This window comes from Eptesicus fuscus, chromosome 1, assembly GCF_027574615.1.
Source record: "Eptesicus fuscus isolate TK198812 chromosome 1, DD_ASM_mEF_20220401, whole genome shotgun sequence".
Lineage (NCBI taxonomy): Eukaryota > Metazoa > Chordata > Mammalia > Chiroptera > Vespertilionidae > Eptesicus > Eptesicus fuscus.
In genome coordinates, this window is record NC_072473.1 from 38,956,904 (window position 1) to 38,978,875 (window position 21,972).

Consider the following 21,972-nt stretch of genomic DNA (forward strand, 5'->3'; position numbering starts at 1 on the left):
CCTGCCACAACCACATCAAAATTACAACTAAAATACAGAACATCCATCATCTATAATGGCCTGAAATCTGGCTGAATGGAAGTCCTACAACTAGAGAAGTAAATAAGAAAGCATATTGAAACTGGTAGGAGGGGCAGAGGCACGAAACGGGCTGGACTGAAACCCAAGTGTACCATTTTTTTAACTGGTAAAGAGACTGTCTCTGCGTAGCCCCCTGAGAGGAGCAAGGGGTCCCAGCCTCACATTAGACCCCCAGCCTAGAGCTGGGAAAAGTAGGCCCCATAACTATGGGCTGTAAAAACCAGCGGGGATTGGGGCTCAGTGACACGGAGGCTGCTGGAGACCCAGCTGATCCTCTTAAAGGCCTGGCATACAAACTGACCTTACAAGGTCCTGCTTCTTCTGAGCTCCATTGCCAGGGTGAGGCTCTGGGGAACACATACACATACAAAGAGGAACTGGATTTCCTGGCACTGGGGCAGGAACTCGGGGGTGGCTATCTCCCAGTCGAAGGTGCTCACAGGCATCATTGTTCCTATGCTGGGACCTCACCTGTGTCAGGGATGACTGACAGCCATTTCTGTTTGCTCCTCTCTGGTGATTCTCTGAGACCCTGCCCCATCCAATTTGCAGCTCCATCTAACCTATGTGCAGTGGCTTCTGCATGTGGATGGCCTGTCATTGCTCAGAATTCAGACCTTGCTAAACTCTCTCAAACAAGCTACAGCTAGGTCAGGGAACCCCAAACCTATCAATAAAAGGCCCAAGACCTGGCACCACCAGCACCAGCCTGCCTTGCTTCACAGCTTGGACTCACCTGGGCACTTCCAAATTGAACACAAACAGGACACATCTGCATATCTCTCTGTAGCTCCCTGGAGACCCAAGAGCCGGTGCACCAAATGGTCAGTGTCAGATCATATGAAATTACAACTCTACACATCATAAGCTACATACTCACAGGGCAGACTCAGTGAGGACCAAAGCCCCACTGAAGCAAGTCCTGCTCCATAGGGGTGTCCTGCACAGCAGCGCTCCCACAGTAGTAGCAGCTAGTCCCCACAGCCAATTGGCCTGGAAGTCAATTCCTCCCAGGGATACCAACACCATTCAAGTTTCAACTACAACAAGACTGTGCACAGAGCCCACAAAGGGGCATACCTAGAGTGCCCAGCTCAGGTGACTGGGGAGGCTAAGCCACTGGGCTCTATAGGAAAGCTACTACACAAGGCCACTCTACCAACTCAAGGAGACATAACAGCTCTACCCAATACATATAAACAAACTCAGGGATGTAGGCAAAATGAGGAGACAAAGAAACATGTCACAAATGAAAGAAATGGAAGAAAGCAAACTACTGGATATAGAATTCAAAACCACAGTTATAAGGTTACTCAAGAATCTTCTTGTGACCTCCAAAGACTTAGTGAGACTTTCAAGGATCTTAGTAAGAATGCTAAAAAATATTGAAAAGGACCAGTCAGAAATTAAGCAAACACTGACTGACAAAGAATAATATACACGGATTGAACAGTAGAATAGAGGATTCTGGGAATCAAATCAACAATTTAAAATATGAGGAAGCAAAAAACACCCAACCAGAAGAGTAAAAAGGAAAAAGAACCCAAAAATATGAAGATAGTGTAAGGAGCCTCTGTGACAACTTCAAGCGTGCCAATATTTGCATTATGCGGGTGCCAGAAGAAGAGAGAGATCAAGATATTAAAAACCTATTTGAAGAAATAATGACAACAACCCACAATCTCTTGGACACAGCAAAAGCATTCCTGAGAGGGAAGGTCATAACACTACAGGCCTGCCTCAGAAAATAAGAAAAATTAATACTAAACTAACTATACAACGTAAAGAAATAGAATAACAAGAAAATCCCCAAGTAAGTAAAAGGAAGTAAATAGTAAACATTACAGTGGAAATAAATGACATAGAGACTAAAACAACAATGCAAAAAAAAATCAATGAAACCAAGAGCTGGTTCTTTGAAAAGATAAACAAGATGGGAGAGGATCCAAATTAATAAAATCAGAAGTGAAATCAGTGAAGTAACAACTGACCCCAAAGAAATACAAAGGACTGTAAGAAAATACTATGAACAAACTCTATGTTAACAAATTGGACAACATGGGTAATATGGACAAATTTGTAGAAAAATACAATCTTCTAAAAATTAATCAAAAAATAAAATCAGGCCGAAACCGGTTTGGCTCAGTGGATAGAGCTTCAGCCTGCGGGCTGAAGGGTCCCGGGTTCGATTCCGGTCAAGGGCATGTACATTGGTTGCGGGCACATCCCCGACAGGGGGTGTGCAGGAGGCAGCTGGTCGATGTTTCTCTCTCATCGATGTTTCTAGCTCTCTATCCCTCTCCCTTCCTCTCTGTAAAAAATCAATAAAATATATTAAAAAAAAATCAGAAAACCTGAATAGGCCAATAACAACTGAAATTGAAACATTTATTAAAAAAACAACAACCCAGCAAACAAAAGCCATGGTCTGGATGGCTTCTCCAGGGGAGTATTACCAAACATTCAAAGAAGAACTAATACCTATCCTAAAACCTTTGCTAAAAACCCAAGAGCAAGGAACACTTCCAAGCTCTTTTTATGAGGCCATCATTATCCTAATTTCAAAACCAGGTAAAGACATTACAAAGAAAGAGAATTATAGGTCAATATCCTTGATGAACATAGATGCTAAAATCCTCAACAAAATATTAGTAAATTGGATCCAGCAATATATTACAATGGTCATACACCATGACTGAGTGGGAGTTATTCCAGCAATGAAAGGCTCGTACAATATTCACAAATCAATAAACATGATACATCACATAAACAGATTGAAAGACAAAAAGCACATGATCATATCAAAAGATGCAGAAAAAGCATTGAACAAAATCCAGCACCCCTTTTTGATTAAAACTCTCTGCAAAGTGGGAATAATCAGACCTCAACATAATAAAAAGCCCATTGTATGGGAGAGAATATTTGACAGTGATACATCTGATAAAGTGTTAATATCCAAAATATATAAGAATCTCATACAACTTAATAAAAGGAAGACAATCCCATTAAAAATGGGCAAAGTACTTAAATAGGCAAAGTGGTCATACAGATGGACGAGAGACATATGAAAAAATGTTCGAAGTCAGGGAAATGCAAATAAAAATGACAATAGGTTATTATTACCTCACATCTTTTAGAATGGCAACCATTAAGAAATCTACAAATGACAAGTGCTGGCGAGGATATGGAGAAAAGGGAACCCTAGTACACTGCTGATGGGAATGCTGACTGGTGCAGGCATTATGGAAAACAATACGGAGGTTCCTAAAAAAATCAAATATGGAACTGCCATTTGACCCAGTGATCCCACTTCTAGGAATATATCCTAGGAATCCCCAAATACCTATCAGATAGAATATACTAGGTGTACTGGTTAATAATGGCAGATTTTGTAATCAAAGAAAACACGATAATTTCAAGAGAAACATCAAATGTGCTTTATTCAATGTAATGTCCATCGCTAGCTACACATTTCACCCATCTTTCAGGTAATTTGTGGATACCGTCCCAATAGAACTTTTCTTGTTTTGAGGCAAACCATTCAGAGACCCAATTTTCCACTTCTTCGTACCTTTTGAAGTGCTGCTCAGAAAGTGAGTGTGCCATCGATCAGAACAAGTGATAATCTGAAGGAGCAATTTCTGGTGAATACACTGGGTGGGTTAATACTTCCCAGGCAAGATCTTTTAATATGTCTTTAACTGGTTTTGAAGTGTGTGATGGTGAATTATCATGAAGCAAAATTACTTTGCTGAGTCTTCTGGAACATTCTGGTCATTTCACGATCAAAGCGTGGTTCAAATTGATTACTTGTCAGTAGCGATCAGTATTCATGGTTTCACCTGGTTTTAGAGGCTCATAATACACCACACCTTCCTGATCCCACCAAACACAGAGTCTTCTTTCCAAAGCGATTTGGCCTTGCAGTCAATGTTGATGGTTCACCTGGATCAACCCATTTTGTGCATTTGGGATTCTCAAAATAAATCCACTTTTCATCGCCAGTCACAATTCGATGCAAAAAAGGACTTTCTTTTGTGCCGTTGAAGCAACATTTTACTGATGACTTTTCAGTTTTCCATTTGTCTTTCGTTCAGTTGATGTAGCATCCATTTTCCTTCCTTTAAAGTCTTTGCCATTGCTTGTAAATGATCGGGAATTGTTTGTTGAGCAATGTTTAATCTTTCCTGCAAGTTGTTTTTGAGTTTGACACACAGCTTCATCTAATAATGCTTGTAATGGTTGGTCTTCAAACTTTTTCGGTTGACCTTGACGTTCTTTGTCTTTCACATTGAAATCATCACCTTTAAAGCATTTAAACCAGCGTTCACAAGTATCTTGAGATGGAGCATGTTCACCATAAGCTTCCTGAAGTATTCAGCAGCACTTTTCTTCAAAATAAAGTAATGAATTAAAACTTCCCACAAATGCTCTTTTTTTGGCACGAAGTTTGACATTTTTAAGCATAAAAATATATGATGTATATGATGTTAACACCTTCAGCAAATTTGACATATGAAGTTTTGAAGCTTGTCAGTACAACAAAACAGCTTACATATCAAATCACATATACACCGAGTGTCCAGATTATTATGATCTCTGAATGCATAATAATCTGGCCACTCAGTGTATATCCTGTAAAATAAAAGGCTAATATGCAAATTGTCCCTTCGACCAGCAGGCAGGCTGGCCAGCCGCCCATGTCCCCTCCCCCTAGCCAGGTTGGCCGGACCCCATCCATGCACGAATTCATGCACCAGGCCTCTAAAATACACACACAGACACACACACACACACACACACATACACATACACACACTCAGTGGCCAGATTATTATGCGTTCAGTGACCATAATAATCTGGCCACTCTGTGTATATCAACATATGTGTAAGTCTATCTATTGAAAAAAGTCCGCATTATTAACTGGCACACCTAGTATGTATCACTATGTTCATAGCAGGGCAATTTACAATAACTAAGATCTAGAATCAGTCCAAGTGCCCATCAGCAGATGAATGGATTAAAAAAAGATATACATTTACTCCATGGAGTACTATGCAGCAGTAAAAAAAAAGGACCTCTTACCTTTTGAGACAGCATGGAGGGACCTGTGGAGTAGTATGCTAATTGAAATAAGCCAGGCAGAGAAAGACAAGTGTCACATGATTGCACTCGTATGTGGAATCTAATGAACAAAATAAACTGTTGAATAAATCCAGAGACATAGGAGCATAGAACACACTGTGGAATCTAAGAGGGAAGATGGGGTGGGTCAGAAGAGATTAACTTAAGAACTGGAATGAATATATGCATAAGCCTTGGACACAGACTACTAGTATAGTATGATGAATTCCTGGGGCAGGGGTCAGGAGCAGGCTGGAGGAGGTCAATGCGGAGAAAAAGGAGACATATGTGATACTTTCAACAGTAAAAATTTTAAAAAGTCAATGTCATCCCAGTAAACTGAGTTAAAATATTAAAAAAATTTTTTTTAAAAAAATAATTGCTTTCTGTTCGGGGTCTTTTGTGATTTCATGTAAATTTTAGATTTTCTTCTAGTTCTGGAAACAATATCATTGGAATTAGGTAGTGATTGCATTGAGTCATTAGATTGCTTTGGGTGTTATGTACATTTTAATATTGATGTTTCCAATACATGAACACTGTATTTCCTTCCATTTATTTGTGTCCTCTTTAATTTATTTTTTCAATGTCTTCGAGTTTTCAGTGTATATGTTTTTCACCTCACTGAATAAATTTATTCCTAGTTTATTCTTTTTGATACAATTGCATATGACATCCTTTTCTTAATATCTCTTTCTGATCATTGGCTGTTATTGTGTAGAAATGTGAGAGATTTCTGTGTGTTTTCCTTGGTGAATTGATGTATGACAAATGAGAGATTATGCAATGGGGAAATGATAGTCTTTGTAAAAGCATAGTTGGGAAAACTGGACCAGATCCATGCCAAAAAATGAAACTAGACAAATTATACCATATACAAAAATAAAATCAAAGTTAATTAAAGTCTTAAATGTAACACCCAAAACCATAAAACTCCTAGAAGAAAACATAGGCACTGAGTTCTCTGAAGTTTGTCTTAGCAATCAGTATCTTTTTCTGTATGTCTCCTTGGGGAAGGTCAACAAAAGCAAAAATAAACAAATGGCTCTACATCAAACTAAAAAGCATCTACAGAGAGAAGGAAGCTATCAGCAAAACGCAGAGACAAAACGAGTGCAATCATGTGACACTTGTCTTTCTCTGCCTGGCTTATTTCAATTAGCATGGGAAAAGAGATTTACCATTGATATATTGGAGAAGGTCTTAATATTCAAAATATATAAAGAACTCATGCATCTCAACTTAAAAAACAAAGAGTTCTATTTAAAAATAGGCAGAGGAGCCCTAGCCAGTTTGGCTCATTGGATTAAGTGTTGGCCTGCTGACTGAAAGATCCTGAGTTCGATTCCAGTCAAGGTCATGTACCTTGCTTTCGGCCTTGATCCCTGGCCTTGATTGGGGATCATGTGGGATGCAACCAATCAATGTGTCTCACATCGATGTTTCTCTCTGTCTCTTCCCCTCACTTCCACTTTCTCTAAGAATCAATGGAAAAAATCATCTGGTGAGGATTAAAAAAATAAAAAGGGCAGAGGACATGGATAGACATTTCTCCTAAGAGGCAATTTAGTTGCCCACAGACATATGAAAAGATAACAAAACTAAGCATCAGAGAAATGCAAATAAAAACCAGTTATCCCGTCAGACGTGTAAAAATATATCTTATCAGAAAGTCAACAAACAGCAAGTGCTGTAAGGATATGGAGAAAAGGGAACACTTGTGCACTTTTGGTAGCATTGTTTTTATAAAATATATATATTTTATTAATTTTAGAGAGGAAGAGGGAGGGAGAGAGAGATAGAAACATCAATGATAAGAAAAAAATCATTGATTGGCTGCCTTCTCCACACCCCACTCTGGTGATCAAGCCCGCCAATCGCATGTGCCCTGACCATGACCTCTGGGTTCATAGTTGGACATTCAACCACTGAGCCATGCTGGCCAGGCAGTGGCATTGTTAATTGGTACAGAAACTATGGAAAACAGTATGCAGGGTCCTCAAAATTTAAAAGTACAACTACCATATGACCCAGCAATTCCACTTTCTGGTATTTCTTTTAAGAAAACAAAGTTACTGCCGAGACCGGTTTGGCTCAGTGGATAGAGCGTCGGCCTGTGGACTGAAGGGTCCCAGGTTCGATTCCGGTCAAGGGCATGTACCTGGGTTGTGGGCACATCCTCAGTGGGGGGTGTGCAGGAGGCAGCTGATCGATGTCTCTCTCTCATCGATGTTTCTAACTCTCTATCCCTCTTCCTTCCTCTCTGTAGAAAATCAATAAAATATATTAAAAAAAAAAAAAAGAAAACAAAGTTACTAATTTGAAAAGATACATGCACCCCTGTATTCATTGCAGCATTGTTTACAATAGCCATGATATGGAAACAACATAGGTGTGGAATCAATAGATGAACTGAGAAAGAAGATATTTACACACACACATTCATACATACCTACCATCAAAAATTACTTAGCAGTAAAAAATGAAATCTTGCCATTTGTGACAGCATGGGTGGACATAGAGGGTATTATGCTAAGTAAAAGAAGTTAGACAGAGAAAGATGGATACCATATGATTTTACTTATGTGGAATCTAATAAAAAAACCTAAACAAGTGAACAAACAAAACAGAAACGGACTGATATATTCAGTGAACAAACTGATAGTTGCCAGATGGTAGTTGGTTGGGGAGATTCATGAAAAAGGTTTAGGGATTAAGATATAGAAATTGCCAGTTATAAAAACCGTCACAGGTATGTAAATACATCATAGGAAATATAGTCAATAATATTATAATAATTGTGTATGTTGTCAGATGGGTACTAGACTTACCAGGGTGATCACTTAGTAAGTTATGTAAATGTTTAATAACTATGTTGTACACCTGAAACTAATATTATTGTATGTTCACTGTAATTGAAAAATAAAATTATTATTAAAACATAAAAATAAAAACAAGAGTTTGTAATCTAGGGTCCAGTGGATAGAATTTAGGGGTATATGAACCTGAATAAGAAAAATTCCTTTTTAATTTTCACTACCCTCCAACAGAAGTGTAGCATTTTTTCCAGTTTCAAAGGTATGCAGCAAACCACAGTAGTATTATTGATAACTGACTTTGTTATCAATATAAATCAGATATATTTCTGTATATTAATGATATCTCAAAATTATTTACCTTTATTAAGACTTCAACTTTTTATGTAATTGTTAGACTTGTTGCTATATTTTTTACTTAATGCATTCATAAATTACACATAATATGATATCACATTTTTTTTTAGTATTTTGATAATTGCTATATAATGGATTTTTTTCAATCCTATTTATTTTATGTAATTGAAAACATTGTAAGCACTGCCAAAGGAGTTCATGGAACAGATCAAGTTAAAACCTCTATTTTAGAAACACCTAGGTTGAAATTGATCTTCTTATATCTTAACATTGACTATTTTTCTTTTGATCAGGTGTAGGTAATGGCAATGAAGGTGGAAGAGGAAAAGCAGGTGCAAAACTTTTCCAAGATTTTCAGATGTTAAGTAGAATCTGGACTCATCCTTGGTGTTTACAGCTGGACTATATTAGCAAAGAAAATAAGGTAAATCAAGTAACCTAAGATTTATTAAAAGGTATCTGTTAGAAGCAGAATAACTTTAGAAAAAAGATTGATATATATACACTTACTGTATATTTGAACTTTCTTTTGATTTGGGGTATAATAATTCATGTATTTTATTTCCAGTTAATTTCTGTTTGAATGCATTATGATTATAATATGAATATTAAATGTTAATCTTAACATTTCTCATAACCATAGCAAAGTGATCAAAAGTAAGAAATTAACATTGAGTATTATTAACTGAACAACAGAATTCAATTGGATTTTCTTAGTTTTTGTACTTTTTCTTTTTTATGATCAATCTAAGACCTCACATTGCATTTAGTAGTCATATCTGTCATGTCTCCTTTATTTTTCTAATTCATGATAGTTCCTTCGTTCTTCCTTATCTCATGACAATTGACTTATTCTTAAGAAATAAAGGAACGTCATTATAATTTCCAGTATAAGTTGAAACAAACTATTAAAACATTCATCTTTTTTCCCTAGGGATATTTTGATGAAGACAGCATGGATGAATTTATAGCTTCAGATTCTGATGAAACCTCCATGAGTTTAAGCTCCGATGATTATACAAAGTAAATTGAATACTTTTGTGCCTCGTGTTGACACATTAAAACTCCTATTTACTTATTGTTCTCATAATTGGCACTTATATGTTTACTATACTTTTCTATTAGTTTGAATTTGTTCTTTTTTCAGAAAGAAGAAAACAAAAGGGAAAAAGGGGAAAAAAGATAGTAGCTCAAGTGGAAGTGGCAGTGACAATGATGTTGAAGTCATTAAAGTGTGGAATTCAAGATCTCGAGGAGGTGGTGAAGGAAATGTGGATGAAACAGGAAACAATCCCACGGTTTCTATAAAGACGGAAGAAAGTAAGTCTAATGAATGTTGCCTTTATCATGGAACATTGTTTAGAAATATGTCATTATCATGTCAATACTTTTTTCAATTATTAATCATCCTCTCTTGTTGGCCAGAGGCATATCTTTTCTAATTCCTAAGCATGTAGAATAATCATGGAACACAGGATAATAAAAAATATCTGTTAACTTTTTAAATAAAAGCAAGCCTTTTGCTCTCTCTGGTATTTCATAGGAAAGAAAAAATAATGTTTATTTACATGTCTAAATGTAAACTATTACTTTTACTCCATATGTTAGCTTACTTCTTGAGCAGCCTTGCAATGTTGTTTATATCTTTATTTTTATAAATGATTGGTAGAAGTTGAATTCTGACCTAGATACATTCAATCTCAAAACCACCATGGTAATTTCTCTTAACTATGTATACATAACTGGAAGAATTTCAAGGAATCAAGTATCATTGTAATTGATTTTACATAGTGAAATTATTTTTAATGGTTTAGTCTTTTTCCTTTGTAACTCTTAAAAATTTATAATTGTTGTCTACTTTAGGTTTCCTCTGTGTCATGTACAGTTTGTGTCACCTCTTTTGCTTTTTTTTCTCTTGTGCATGAGTATACAGACAGTGAAGGTTTTGACTGAACTCCCAAAGGCTTGAGTTGCCTTTACCTGTTATCTACATTTAAAGAATTAGTATTGAGGCTCCATATTCTCCTGGTACAGCCTGACTGGGTGTCTGCTCTAAAGCTGGGACCAAATATCTGAATATTTGAAATATCAAATATCTAAAGACAGAAAAGTGTAAATAGCTCTAAATAGCTGGCATTTGGAAGTCATGGAACAAAGCTGTTGACTATGAACAGAAGAGAGATATAGGTGCTAACTAGGTGAATGATCCTGTACTCAAACAAGCTTGGCTGGTCTCAGGCCTTCAGTTGAACTAATTGGCAATACCTTGATAAACATTTCTCTTTTCAGTAGTTCCTCCTTCGAATAGACAGATGGCAGCCTAACCACAGACTCTGTCTTCTCTAAGAAATCAGGGAAATAGTAAAAATTAAACTGCAAAATTTCCCTCCTTGTTTTTTTTTCTCTTGTTATTCCATAAAGGCAATTTGTTATCAGCATTCAACTTCCAATTACATTTACAGAATATTTTTTCTAAGAATATTAAAGGAATGTTTATAGTTTAATTTATGGTAATGGGAAGCTCCTGCTATCTCTTCCTTTTCTCTCTCAATCTGCCTTTTCACTTAAAATTACCTGCAGTCTCTCATCTCACAATTATAAATGAATAGCTTAGAGTTTATGTGTTCCTGGGAATGATTTTCTTAAAATTTACTTGTTAAACTGTTTCTCATAACTTAAAGTTAAGAGATCAGAGAGAGTAAGACTTGCCAGTATGTCTCATTCTTTGTTATAAATGGGTTACATAGAAGTATGCTGAGGTATTGATTCCTTCATCACTTGGAAGTATAGGTGGGGTCTGAGGCAGCTGAGTTATATCCAGAAATGAGTAGATTCTTCCATTTTTCCTGGTGTACTATGTGACTATGATTGCTTTTCATTTAAGCCATAATGTAAAAAGGTTGGAAAGAACTGGGGCAAAATATAGGTGGCTACATGTTGTAAACTTAAAAGCAAGGGAAGGCTCTGGGTTCCAAATGACAAACTGACTACTTGTCTAGGGTCTTTGTTTAATTTTAGCTGTGTGCATTCAAATACATGTCATTCATATATGGATGTATTTTAAATTTTTTGCATCTGTGTACACATATAGTTTATCAGAAACATTTTTCAGTACAAATAGATGATAAAAATTTATTTTTGTTCTGTAGATCTAGATTAACTCCATAGAAGGCTGAGTAGATCATAGTATATGAACATATATAGATGGTATTATAACTTTTTAAAAATTTAATTCCGCCCTAACCCGTTTGGCTTAGTGGATAGAGCGTTGGCCTGCAGACTGAAGGGTCCCAGGTTCAATTCTGGTCAAGGGCATGTACCTTGGTTGCAGGCACATCCCCAGTAGGGGATATGCAGGAGGCAGCTGATCGATGTTTCTCTCTCCCTCTCCTTTCCTCTCTGTAAAAAATCAATAAAATATATTTTAAAAAATTTGCTTCCTTACAGTAAATATAAAAGAAACACTAAGTAGGAAGTATTATAGGGCGAAAATGTTGCACCTGGAATTTGAAATGGATATTAAGTAAGTACATAGCTATAATTGAACTATGATATGATTCTCACAGCATATTTCATTTTTTATTTTTTAATATGTATTTTTATTGATTTCAGAAAGGAAGGGAGAGAGGGAGATATAAACATCAATGACGAGAGAGAATCATTGATTGGCTGCCTCTAGCACGCCCCTTACTGGGGACCGAACCTGCAACCTAGGCATGTGCCCTTGACCAGATTCGAACCCAGGACGCTTGAGTCCACAGGCCAACGCTCTATCCACTGAGCCAAACAGGCTAGGGCATATTTTATTTTTACTTCAAAGAGTTGCTATTTAATTCTTTTACAGAAGATTTCTGAATTTTCTGAGAAGCAGAATTGGTCATTTGAATAAGTCATTTAAGTTTACCTTACAGCATCACTAATTTTGTGTTTTAATATTGTTTTAGAAGGACAGTTTATGATGTGAAATTTGCTGTGTAACTAAAATACTCAGTTTATTAATTATCTTGGTGTTTTTAGAGTACATTTTAAAATGTATATAATTTATTGTATGGATAGAAACTTTTGTGATAGGATCCTTGTATGTGATGTAGAACCATATTATTACCACTATTATATGATACTAGAGGCCTGGTGCACGAATTTGTGCACCAGTGGGGTCCCTCGGCCTGGCCTGTGGGATAGGGTCAAAACTGGCTCTCCGACAGCCCCTAAGGGGTCCCAGATTGTGAGAGGGTGCAGGCCAGGCCATGGGACCCCACCAGTGCATGATCGGGGCCAGGGAGGGACACGGGAGGTTGGCCAGCTGGGGAGGGACTGCGGGAGAGCTCCAGGGAGTGCCTGGCCTGTCTCGCTCAGTCCCAATCGGCCCGACCCCAGCAGCAAGCTCACCTACTGGTTGGAGCATCTTCCCCCTGGTGGTCAGTGCATGTCATAGTGACTGGTCGACTAGTCAACTCTCTGCCCCCTGGTGGTCAGTGCACATTATAGCGAGCGGTTGAGCAGCCTTAGCATATCAGTGAACAAAATGCATTCATGGAGCTTACCATTCTACTAGTACTACTATTTTAATGATATGCTACCTGATGAAAGTTAACACACAAAACAAGTAGCATGATTCTGTTCTCTAGAACCTCAGATAATAGAACTATTTTATAAAGACTATAAAATAAGTATGCTTATAGTGATAATTAAAAAATCATAAGCATAATTTTATGCTGGCGAACAACATTCTGGAAAAATATAACACCATTGAACGTTCACTGCAGTTACTTCATAGGTTTTGCAACTTTAATGGTTGGGTTTTTTGTTTTAATCCTCATCTGAGGATATTTTTCCATTGACTTAGAGAGAGTGGAAGAGAGAGGGAAAGAGAGAGAGAAATATTTTTGTGAGAGAACCACATCGATTGGTTGCCTCCTATACAAGCCCTGACCAGGGCCTGGGCCAGGGAGGAGCCTGCAACCGAAGTATGTGCCCTTGACCAGAATCAAACCTGGGACCCTTCGGTCCACAGGCTGATGCTCTATCCACTGAACCAAACCGGCTAGGGTGGTTTTGTGACTTTAAGCAAAATGATGCATAATGAAACCAATTTTACCCTAGGAAAATAGATGTAAACAAGCGTTAAGTTCTTGTAGTATCTTGTCAATATTATAACAAAACAACATTATTCAAGGACCTGCTATAGTTTAAAAAAATAATAGTGTACAGTTTAGGGATATAGATATAGTGAAAATATTAAACATACACAGAAATAATAAACATAAACTTTAAGGTTTTAATTACCTGTCCAAAAGGAGGGAGGAAAAGAAGAATGTGATTGGCTAGGGTCACATATTAGACTTCAGGTGCATCAGAAGCAGATTTAACAAGTGTTACAATTGGATAAAGGTGGGATGTGGGAACATGGCTGTTTATTCTACATACATTTTTGGATATGTGAAATATTTTATAGCAGAAATATATAAAAATGTAAAATACTTCACATTAAAAAGCAATTGGGCAAAAGCAGGTTAAACCTCATTCCTCATTTTGCATTGAATTATGTTTAGAACTTTAATAGTTTATTTTGTGTAACTTTCTTCTTACAACTTTTATAGTCAAAGTTAGTGTGCAAATAATAAAGTTAATATGATATGAGGATTCTGGGATGAATATTTGCTAGAATTCTAGTAGCACAGTGAAATGTTTCTTGCCCCTGAGCTCAAGATCTTCTCTCTCTTGATCTCCGAGTCAGTCAGTCTCCCTCTCTGCTTCGTTTCTCTTTCTGTCTGTCTTTGGACATTTTTCTTTCCCAGTCCGTTTCTTGGGATGTGTTTTGGGTAAGGTGACCAGACGTCCCGCTTTTTACCAATTTGTCCCGCGTCCCGCAGAGTTTTAAAAAAGTCCCGATTTTTGGAAAGAATGCACCACAAGCTAGGGAATGGCGGGAGAACGGGAAGGGAATATACAGTTTTCGGTGGCCATGTGGCTATTTAGCCAGGATATGAGTTTTATATTATTTTTGTTAATTTTATAATGTTAAACTTTAATAATAACAAATAATTGTTGAGAACTGATTATCGAGAACTGCTTATCAAAGTTCGCATTGTTGATCAGTTGTTAGAATTCGACCACCATTGTTTGGACTTAATGAACAATGGCATTTTTTGGGATTGGCAACGACGAAAACATTTTGTAACTGTCTCTCAGAGGATACACATCGTACTGCGTGCTAGTAAGCTAGTTAAACAAGTGATGTCATTAGAAATCAGCTATTCAGATAATTTAGGTAAGTAATTTATTTATTTCATAAATACATAAATTTTCTTGAATTTAGCAGACAGTACTCTTATTATTTATATTTTGTAGTGGCGGCAAAAAGTCAAGCGCCGGCCTTGAAAGTGACACTTACGACTTACGTTACGGCAAATTCATGACCTTTTAAACAACGACAGCAATCTACTAAAAAAAATTCACTCAAATGAGAAATATGCCAAAGAATAAAATAATACTAGACATAATTTTTTATTTATTATATTTGTAAATTGTACTTATGTTGAAATTTAAAAAAATATATTACAATACTCTTTTTACGTTCTATGAAAATTTTTGTTGCTCCATATAGACCAAATTTTTAATCAAGAACACCCCCCCACCCCCCACCCCGGGGTCAATGGTGTCCCGCTTTACCAATGTTAAAATCTGGTCACCTTAGTTTTGGGGTTATTATCTCTCTAGGCTTGGGGGCCTCTGTCTCTTAGAGTTTCTGTCTACCCAAGTGCTCTCTCCTGTGGTGGTCTTTTTTTTTCCTCTCTGGGCATGAGTGTGCTGAGAGTGTGTGTGTGTGTGTGTGTGTGCGCGCGCGCGAGTGTAGGTTGCTTCCCTCTCCCGAATTCCTATGTCGCTTTCTCAAGCTTTCTCTGGGTTGGTCTATATCTGTTTTCTTTTTCTTTTTTTTTTTTTTATATCTGTTTTCTTGGTCTCTTTTTTAATCCCTCTCTTGGGATCTTTTAGTTTTTTTTCCTATTTGCCTACTTATTTATGTTTCATTTATTTTATTTAGGTAAAGCTACTTCCTCTTCCAATCCAAGCAGCCCAGCTCCAGACTGGTACAAAGATTTTGTTACAGATGCTGATGCTGAGATTTTAGAGCATTCTGGCAAAATGGTACTTCTCTTTGAAATTCTTCGAATGGCAGAGGAAATTGGGGATAAAGTGTAAGTTCTTTCCTATTCTTTATGTAAATGAACTTTTTGATAACCTTTCTATTGTTTCAACAGCTTATTTGAAGAAATGTGTTTTCTTCCTTTCTAAAAATGTCATTTACTTTGGTTACTGTAGTGATAGACAAGTCCCAGTATCTTACTTCTAAGCCACTAGTTCTAACTGCATATTCTGGTTATTTCTTTAGTGCTGTTTTTCCCTTCTGGTTATTGCTTCTAAAATTTATTTCATTGAGCCAAGCCTCTAGTTGATATCTATATGTTATCATATTCAAAACCATTTTCCAATCCATGCAATGTGGCTTTTACCCTGTCACTTTACTGAGCTTTTTCCCACCTAAAGTCACTTAGTGACATTTTAATCCCCATATCTAGTGGACACTTCTCAGGCTTTATTTCACCTCTTTGATGATTCTCTTTATCATTTCTCCTTTGTTTTTTGTTCCTGTTTGTTTTATAGCATTTGTGCCCTCATTTCCTTCCCTGCATCCTGTCCCCAGTTTCACCCTTAAAATTACTATTTAAAAAATGTACTCTTATAGTTTTGAACCAGGCTTATTGTTTAGGCTGTTATAAGGTCCCCACATTTTATCACAAAATATTTAAAAATTATATCTGTGATGTTTTTAATAACAATTAACATAAGGCTATAAATAAGTCATCTTTGGCATTAGTCAAAGATGACTCCCAGACGTCCATCCTAAGTGGCTGGTGGATTATAATGTTATTTACTAAAATGGACAATATTAGGGTAGAACTTAATTCTCTAGTGATAGTAAAGAGTTTTGCTCTAGCTATATTATGTTTGAGTGGCCTACTAGATATCCAGGAGAGATGTCAAGTAGAAAGTGGATATTAGAGTTCAGAGTTTCTGAAAGGTAAGGAGAGATTATTGCTCTAGACATGCTCATGATTTTTTCTACTATCAACTTCTGTAGATTAAAATTAATTTTTATTTGGGTACTATATAAGAATTTTAAGAATGTACACGTGATTTTAGTGGTATCTTAATTTCCTAATCAATGCAAGAATCTCTTCTACCATGTTCATCATAGATATTCTCCTACTTTTTCCTGTGATAGAATATTTACCATCTCATAACGCTACCTATAGTTGAATACTTCACATTGTTAGAAAATGTATCCTTATCTTTTTTTAAAATATATATATTTTTTATTTCAGAGAGGAAGGGAGAGGGAGAGAGAGAAACATAAATGATGAGAGAGAATCATTGATTGGCTGCCTCCTGCACGTCCCCTACTGGGGATCGAGTCCGCAACCCAGGCATATGCCCTTGTTTGGAATCGAACCTGGGACTCTCTAGTCCACAGGCCGATGCTCTATCTACTGAGCCAAACTGGCTAGGGCTGTATCCTTATCTTTATATACTATTCCTATAGCTGTTTCCCCTCTGGTCTAAAACAAAATATATCTACTGCTTGTTTTACACTGTTGTTAATGATAATTTTTAGTTATAAACCCAACTTATAGATGTCATCAGTGTTAAGACTATAAAACTATGCATTTCCAGAATTGTGATTACCACTATTCTTTATCTGTCCAACATTTCATTATGGAAGTTTTAAAACATAATTAAAAGTGGAAAGAACTTTATAGTGCATACCCATATATCTGTCACCTAGAATTGGTACTATACTCTATAGTTACTGTATTTTCTTTATTACATATCTATTTACCTATCCATCCCTCCATTGATCTTATTTTCATAATGCCTTTTAAAGTAGGTTACAGACATCACTACTATTTCAATTGTCTTATCTTCAAATAGTGGTAGTTTTATCACTCTTGTGAATTTTATAGTTTTTTTCCTCTCACTTAATTGATCATTTTTTGTGTGGCATAATTTCAGTCCTGACCACATGGTTTTTAGTACCCATCTCAAAATATGGTTGCAGTAAACAAAACACTCAGCTTAGTTTTTATTAACACAGAGTTTTAGTCCTGGCTGGTTTGGGTCAGTGATTATAGCATCGGCCCATGCACCAAAGGGTCTTGGGTTCAACTCCTGGTCAAGGGCACATACCTCAGTTGTAGCTTTGATCCCTGGCCCTGCTCTGGGCTCCTGTGGAAGGCAGCCAATCAGTGTGTCTCTTACGTCAGTGTTTCTCTTTTTCTCTCCCTCCCTTTCACTCTCTAAAAATCAATGGAAAAAGTATCCTCAGGTGAGGATTAAAAACAAAACAAAAACAAAAGCACACACACACATACACACACAAACCCCACAGAGTTTTAGTGAGGCTGGTTCTTGTTTATTCTGGATCCTATACATATATTCATGCAGTCCTGTAGAGAGGTTTTCTAACTTTAGGGGAGGAAGACATTTTACTCTAGCCTTGCAGTTTCTTTTAGTTGGTCTAATAATTAATCAGAATGAGACAGATTAAGAAAAAAGGACTAAGTTTACTTACATATTGCGTGTATGGGAACCCCAACATATATGACAGAATAAGAGATTCCACATACAAGAGAGGTTCACAGACAGAAAATTAATATGAGGTATCTATGATATCCTGAGCTAAAGTAGGGTAAAATGTCCTGATGTTACAGAAGGAGGAGGGTAATTTTCAAGATAAGAGCAAGTGTTTAGTAAATATGTTTGCCCTTCCCTATAAATAGGTCATAAAAAGTTATTTCTGGTAAAAGTTTCTCTTGTGCCTTCAGCGTCTCAATTACCTTTAGCTCAAAATAGTCCACATTCCAAAGTAGCATATATTGGAGAGGCCTGTTCTGAACCCCTTTACAATCTCTAAATAACTGTTGATTAATGTTGAAACCTATGTTCAGTGAAGACATTAAAAGAACAACTGCTGTTAAATTAGATTCCCCTATTTTCTATTTGTGCAGTTGACTTTTGACCCCAATACAGGGTGGGGCAAAAGTAAGTTTACAGTTTTTCTTATGGAAAGTAATACAATAGTTAATAAATAATACAGATCAAAGGACTTTTATGCATGCATATAAGCCTAACCAATGGACACAATCACCAGGGGGGTGAGGGCATGAGTGTGGGGGTGGGTGGGGGTAATCGGGGGATAAGGACACATATGTAATACCTTAATCAATAAAAAAAATACAAGAATAAACTCTGATTAGCATACTCACAACTGTAAACCTACTTTTGCCCTATCCGGTAGAAACTTGATATTTCCACAGGATGAGAAAGAAATGAATTTTAGTGATTTTAGCCAGTGATATGTTGACAAATGTTTAACAGCTGATTCTCCAAATGAATGAATAAAAAAATCCTATATAATAAAGAGATAATATGCAAATTGACCACCACTCCCTCGCACAAATGGCCGCCCCCATGTAGTCACAAGATGGCGGCCACAAGATGGCCGGTAGGGGAGGGCAGTTGTGGGCAATCAGGCCAGCAGGGGAGGGCAGTTAGGGGCGACCAGGCCAGTAGGGGAGGGCAGTTGGGGGTGACCAGGCCTGCAGGGGAGGGCAGAAGTAATATGTTTACTATATGAATCTTTTAATCCAAGAACACTAATTTGTTTTTGTTTTTTTTTAGACTTGTTTTCAGCCAGTCTCTTATATCTCTGGACTTGATTGAAGATTTTCTTGAATTGGCTAGTAGGGAGAAAACAGAAGATAAAGATAAACCTCTTATTTATAAAGGTGAGTTACAAACATTTCTATATCATAAGTTTAAAAACATTCATTTATATATCTTGTGTAAACTTTTTAACAGTAAAAGGAAAAATAGACAGACCCACAACCCTAATATGTCCATGTTTTTCTCCACTTTATTCTTAATCTTATCAATATTATTGAGGTCTTTGTTTTTGTAATTTTAACATCAATTATTTTTTTAAAATATATTTTATTGATTTTTTACAGAGAGAAAGGGAGAGGGAGAGAGAGTTAGAAACATCGATGAGAGAGAGACATCGATCAGCTGCCTCCTGCACACCCCCCACTGGGGACGTGCCCGCAACAAGGTACATGCCCTTGACCGGAATCGAACCTGGGACCCTTCAGTCCGCAGGCCGACGCTCTATCCACTGAGCCAAACCGGTTTCGGCTAACATCAATTATTAAAAATGTTTTTAAACAGCTTTATTGAGGTATAATTCACATAATGTGCAGTTGAACCATTTAAAATGTACAATTCAATGGGCATAGTATATGTACAGAGTTGTGAAACTATCAACACAGTCAATTTTTGAAAATTTTAATCACCACCAAAGAAACCCTATACCTTTTAACTATGACTGTCCTATCTCACCCTTCTACCACTTCCATCCCTAGGCAATCACTAATCTATTTTCAGATTCATATAATATGTGGTTTTTCATGAATGGCTTCTTTCACATAGCATCTTTACAAGGTTCATTCATGTTATAGCATATGACAGTACTTAATTTTTATGGTCTAATAAAATTTCATTGTATGAATAAAACCTACATTTGATTATCCATTCATTCATTCATAGATACTTAGGCTGTTTTCACCTTTTGGCTGTTATGAATAATGCTGCTATGAACAGTCGTGTACAAGTTTTTATGTATTTAAACATCTGTTTTCAATTCTTTAGGATATATTCTTAGGAATGGAATTATTGGATTATACAATCATTCTGTTTTTAATGTATTGAGGAACCAGCAAACTGTTTTCCACACTGACTACACTTTCACATTCCCACAAGCAGTGTACAAGGGTTCTAATTTCTCCACATCTTTGCCAACACTTGCTTTCCTTTTTTTTTACTTTAAAAAATATTATTATTATTATATTATTATTATTATTATTGCGATCCTAGTGGCTATGAAATGGTATCTCACTGTGATTTTTTTATATTTTTTTAATTTGTTTCTGTTAATCCTTATTACCCAGGGAATTTTTAAAAAAATCTTTATTATTGAAAGTATTACATATGTCCCCCTTTTCTCCCATTGACCCCTTATACCCATACCAGGCCTCCACTACCCTATTGATGTGCTCATGGGTTACGCATATATGGGTTGATATCTACCCATCCACCCAACCTGACCTTCCCTATGAGATTTGACAGTCTATTCTATGCTTCTGTGTCTCTGGATCTATTTTTTTCAACAGTTTATTTTGTTCATTAGATTCCACATATGAGAGCAATCATGTGACACTTGTCTTTCTCTGACTGGCTTATTTCGCTTAGCATAATACTATTCAGGTCCCTCCATGCTGTCTCAAAGGGTAAGAGATCCTTCTTTTTTACTGCTGCATAGCATTCCATGGTATAAATATAAAACAGCTTTTTTTCTTAATATTTAAATTTTTATTACTTTTACACAAAATAAATTGTGTCAACAATAATTCTGATTGTGACTTGAAAAATATAGTTTGTACCTTCTATACAAATTCTGTACAATAGGCTGTATAATATTCACAATGGACATTTTACCCATTTGGATTTTCAAAATTCTTTATTGTTTAAAATATTACATATGTCTCCTTTTTTCCCCATAGGCCCCCCCACCCTCCAGCCCATGCCCCACCCCCATAGTGTCTGTGTCCATTCGTTATGCTTATATGCATGCATACAAGTCCTTTGGTTGATCTTTTATCCCCACCTCCACCCTCCCCTGCCTTCCCTCTGAGGATTGACGGACTGTTCGATGCTTCTGTGTCTCTGGATCTATTTTTGTTCATCAGTTTATGTTGTTGATTATATTCCACATATGAGTGAGATCATGTGATAATTATCTTTCTCCAACTGGCTTATTTTGCTCAGCATAATGCTCTCCAGGTCTATCCATGCTGTTGTAAATGGTAAGAGTCCGTTCTTTTTTACAGCAGCATAGTATTCCATTGTGTAGATGTACCATAGTTTTTTAATCCACTCATCTGCTGATGGGCACTTAGGTTGTTTCCAAATCTTGGCTATTATAAATTGTGCTACTTGCTATGAATAGAGGGGTACATACATTCCTTCTGATTGGTGTTTTGGGGTTCTTAGGATATATTCCTAGAAGTGGGATCACTGGGTCAAAAGGCAGTTCCATATTTAATTTTTTGAGGAAACTCCATGATGTTTTCCATAAAGGCTGCACCAATCTGCATTCCTATCAGCAGTGTACTAGGGTTCCCTTTTCTCCACATCCTTGCCAGCACTTGTCATTTGTAGATTTGTTGATGGTAGCCATTGTGACAAGTGTGAGGTGATATCCCTTTATCGTTTTAATTTGCATCACTATGATGATCATTGACATTAAACATTTTTTCATATGTCTCTTGGCCATCTGCTTGTCCTCTTTGGAGAAGTGTTTGTTTAGGTCCTTTGCCCATTTTTTAATTGGATTATTTGTCTTCCTTTTGTTAAGTTGTATGAGTTCTTTATTTATTTTGGATATTAACTGTTTATCAGATATATCATTGCCAA

The 21,972-nt window shown here is 36.6% G+C and overlaps 1 protein-coding gene across 1 annotated transcript in view; it reads left to right on the plus strand.

Annotated features, from left to right (window-relative positions):
* The window catches only part of ATRX (ATRX chromatin remodeler), a 291,152-nt gene that overhangs the window by 183,352 nt on the left and 85,828 nt on the right, over window positions 1–21,972 (plus strand). Inside the window, exons 23-27 of the mRNA XM_028137791.2 lie at window positions 8,673–8,803; window positions 9,314–9,402; window positions 9,527–9,699; window positions 15,425–15,578; window positions 19,123–19,229. Coding sequence (XP_027993592.2) covers window positions 8,673–8,803; window positions 9,314–9,402; window positions 9,527–9,699; window positions 15,425–15,578; window positions 19,123–19,229 — 654 coding nt within the window. The remainder of the gene's footprint in view (window positions 1–8,672; window positions 8,804–9,313; window positions 9,403–9,526; window positions 9,700–15,424; window positions 15,579–19,122; window positions 19,230–21,972) is intronic.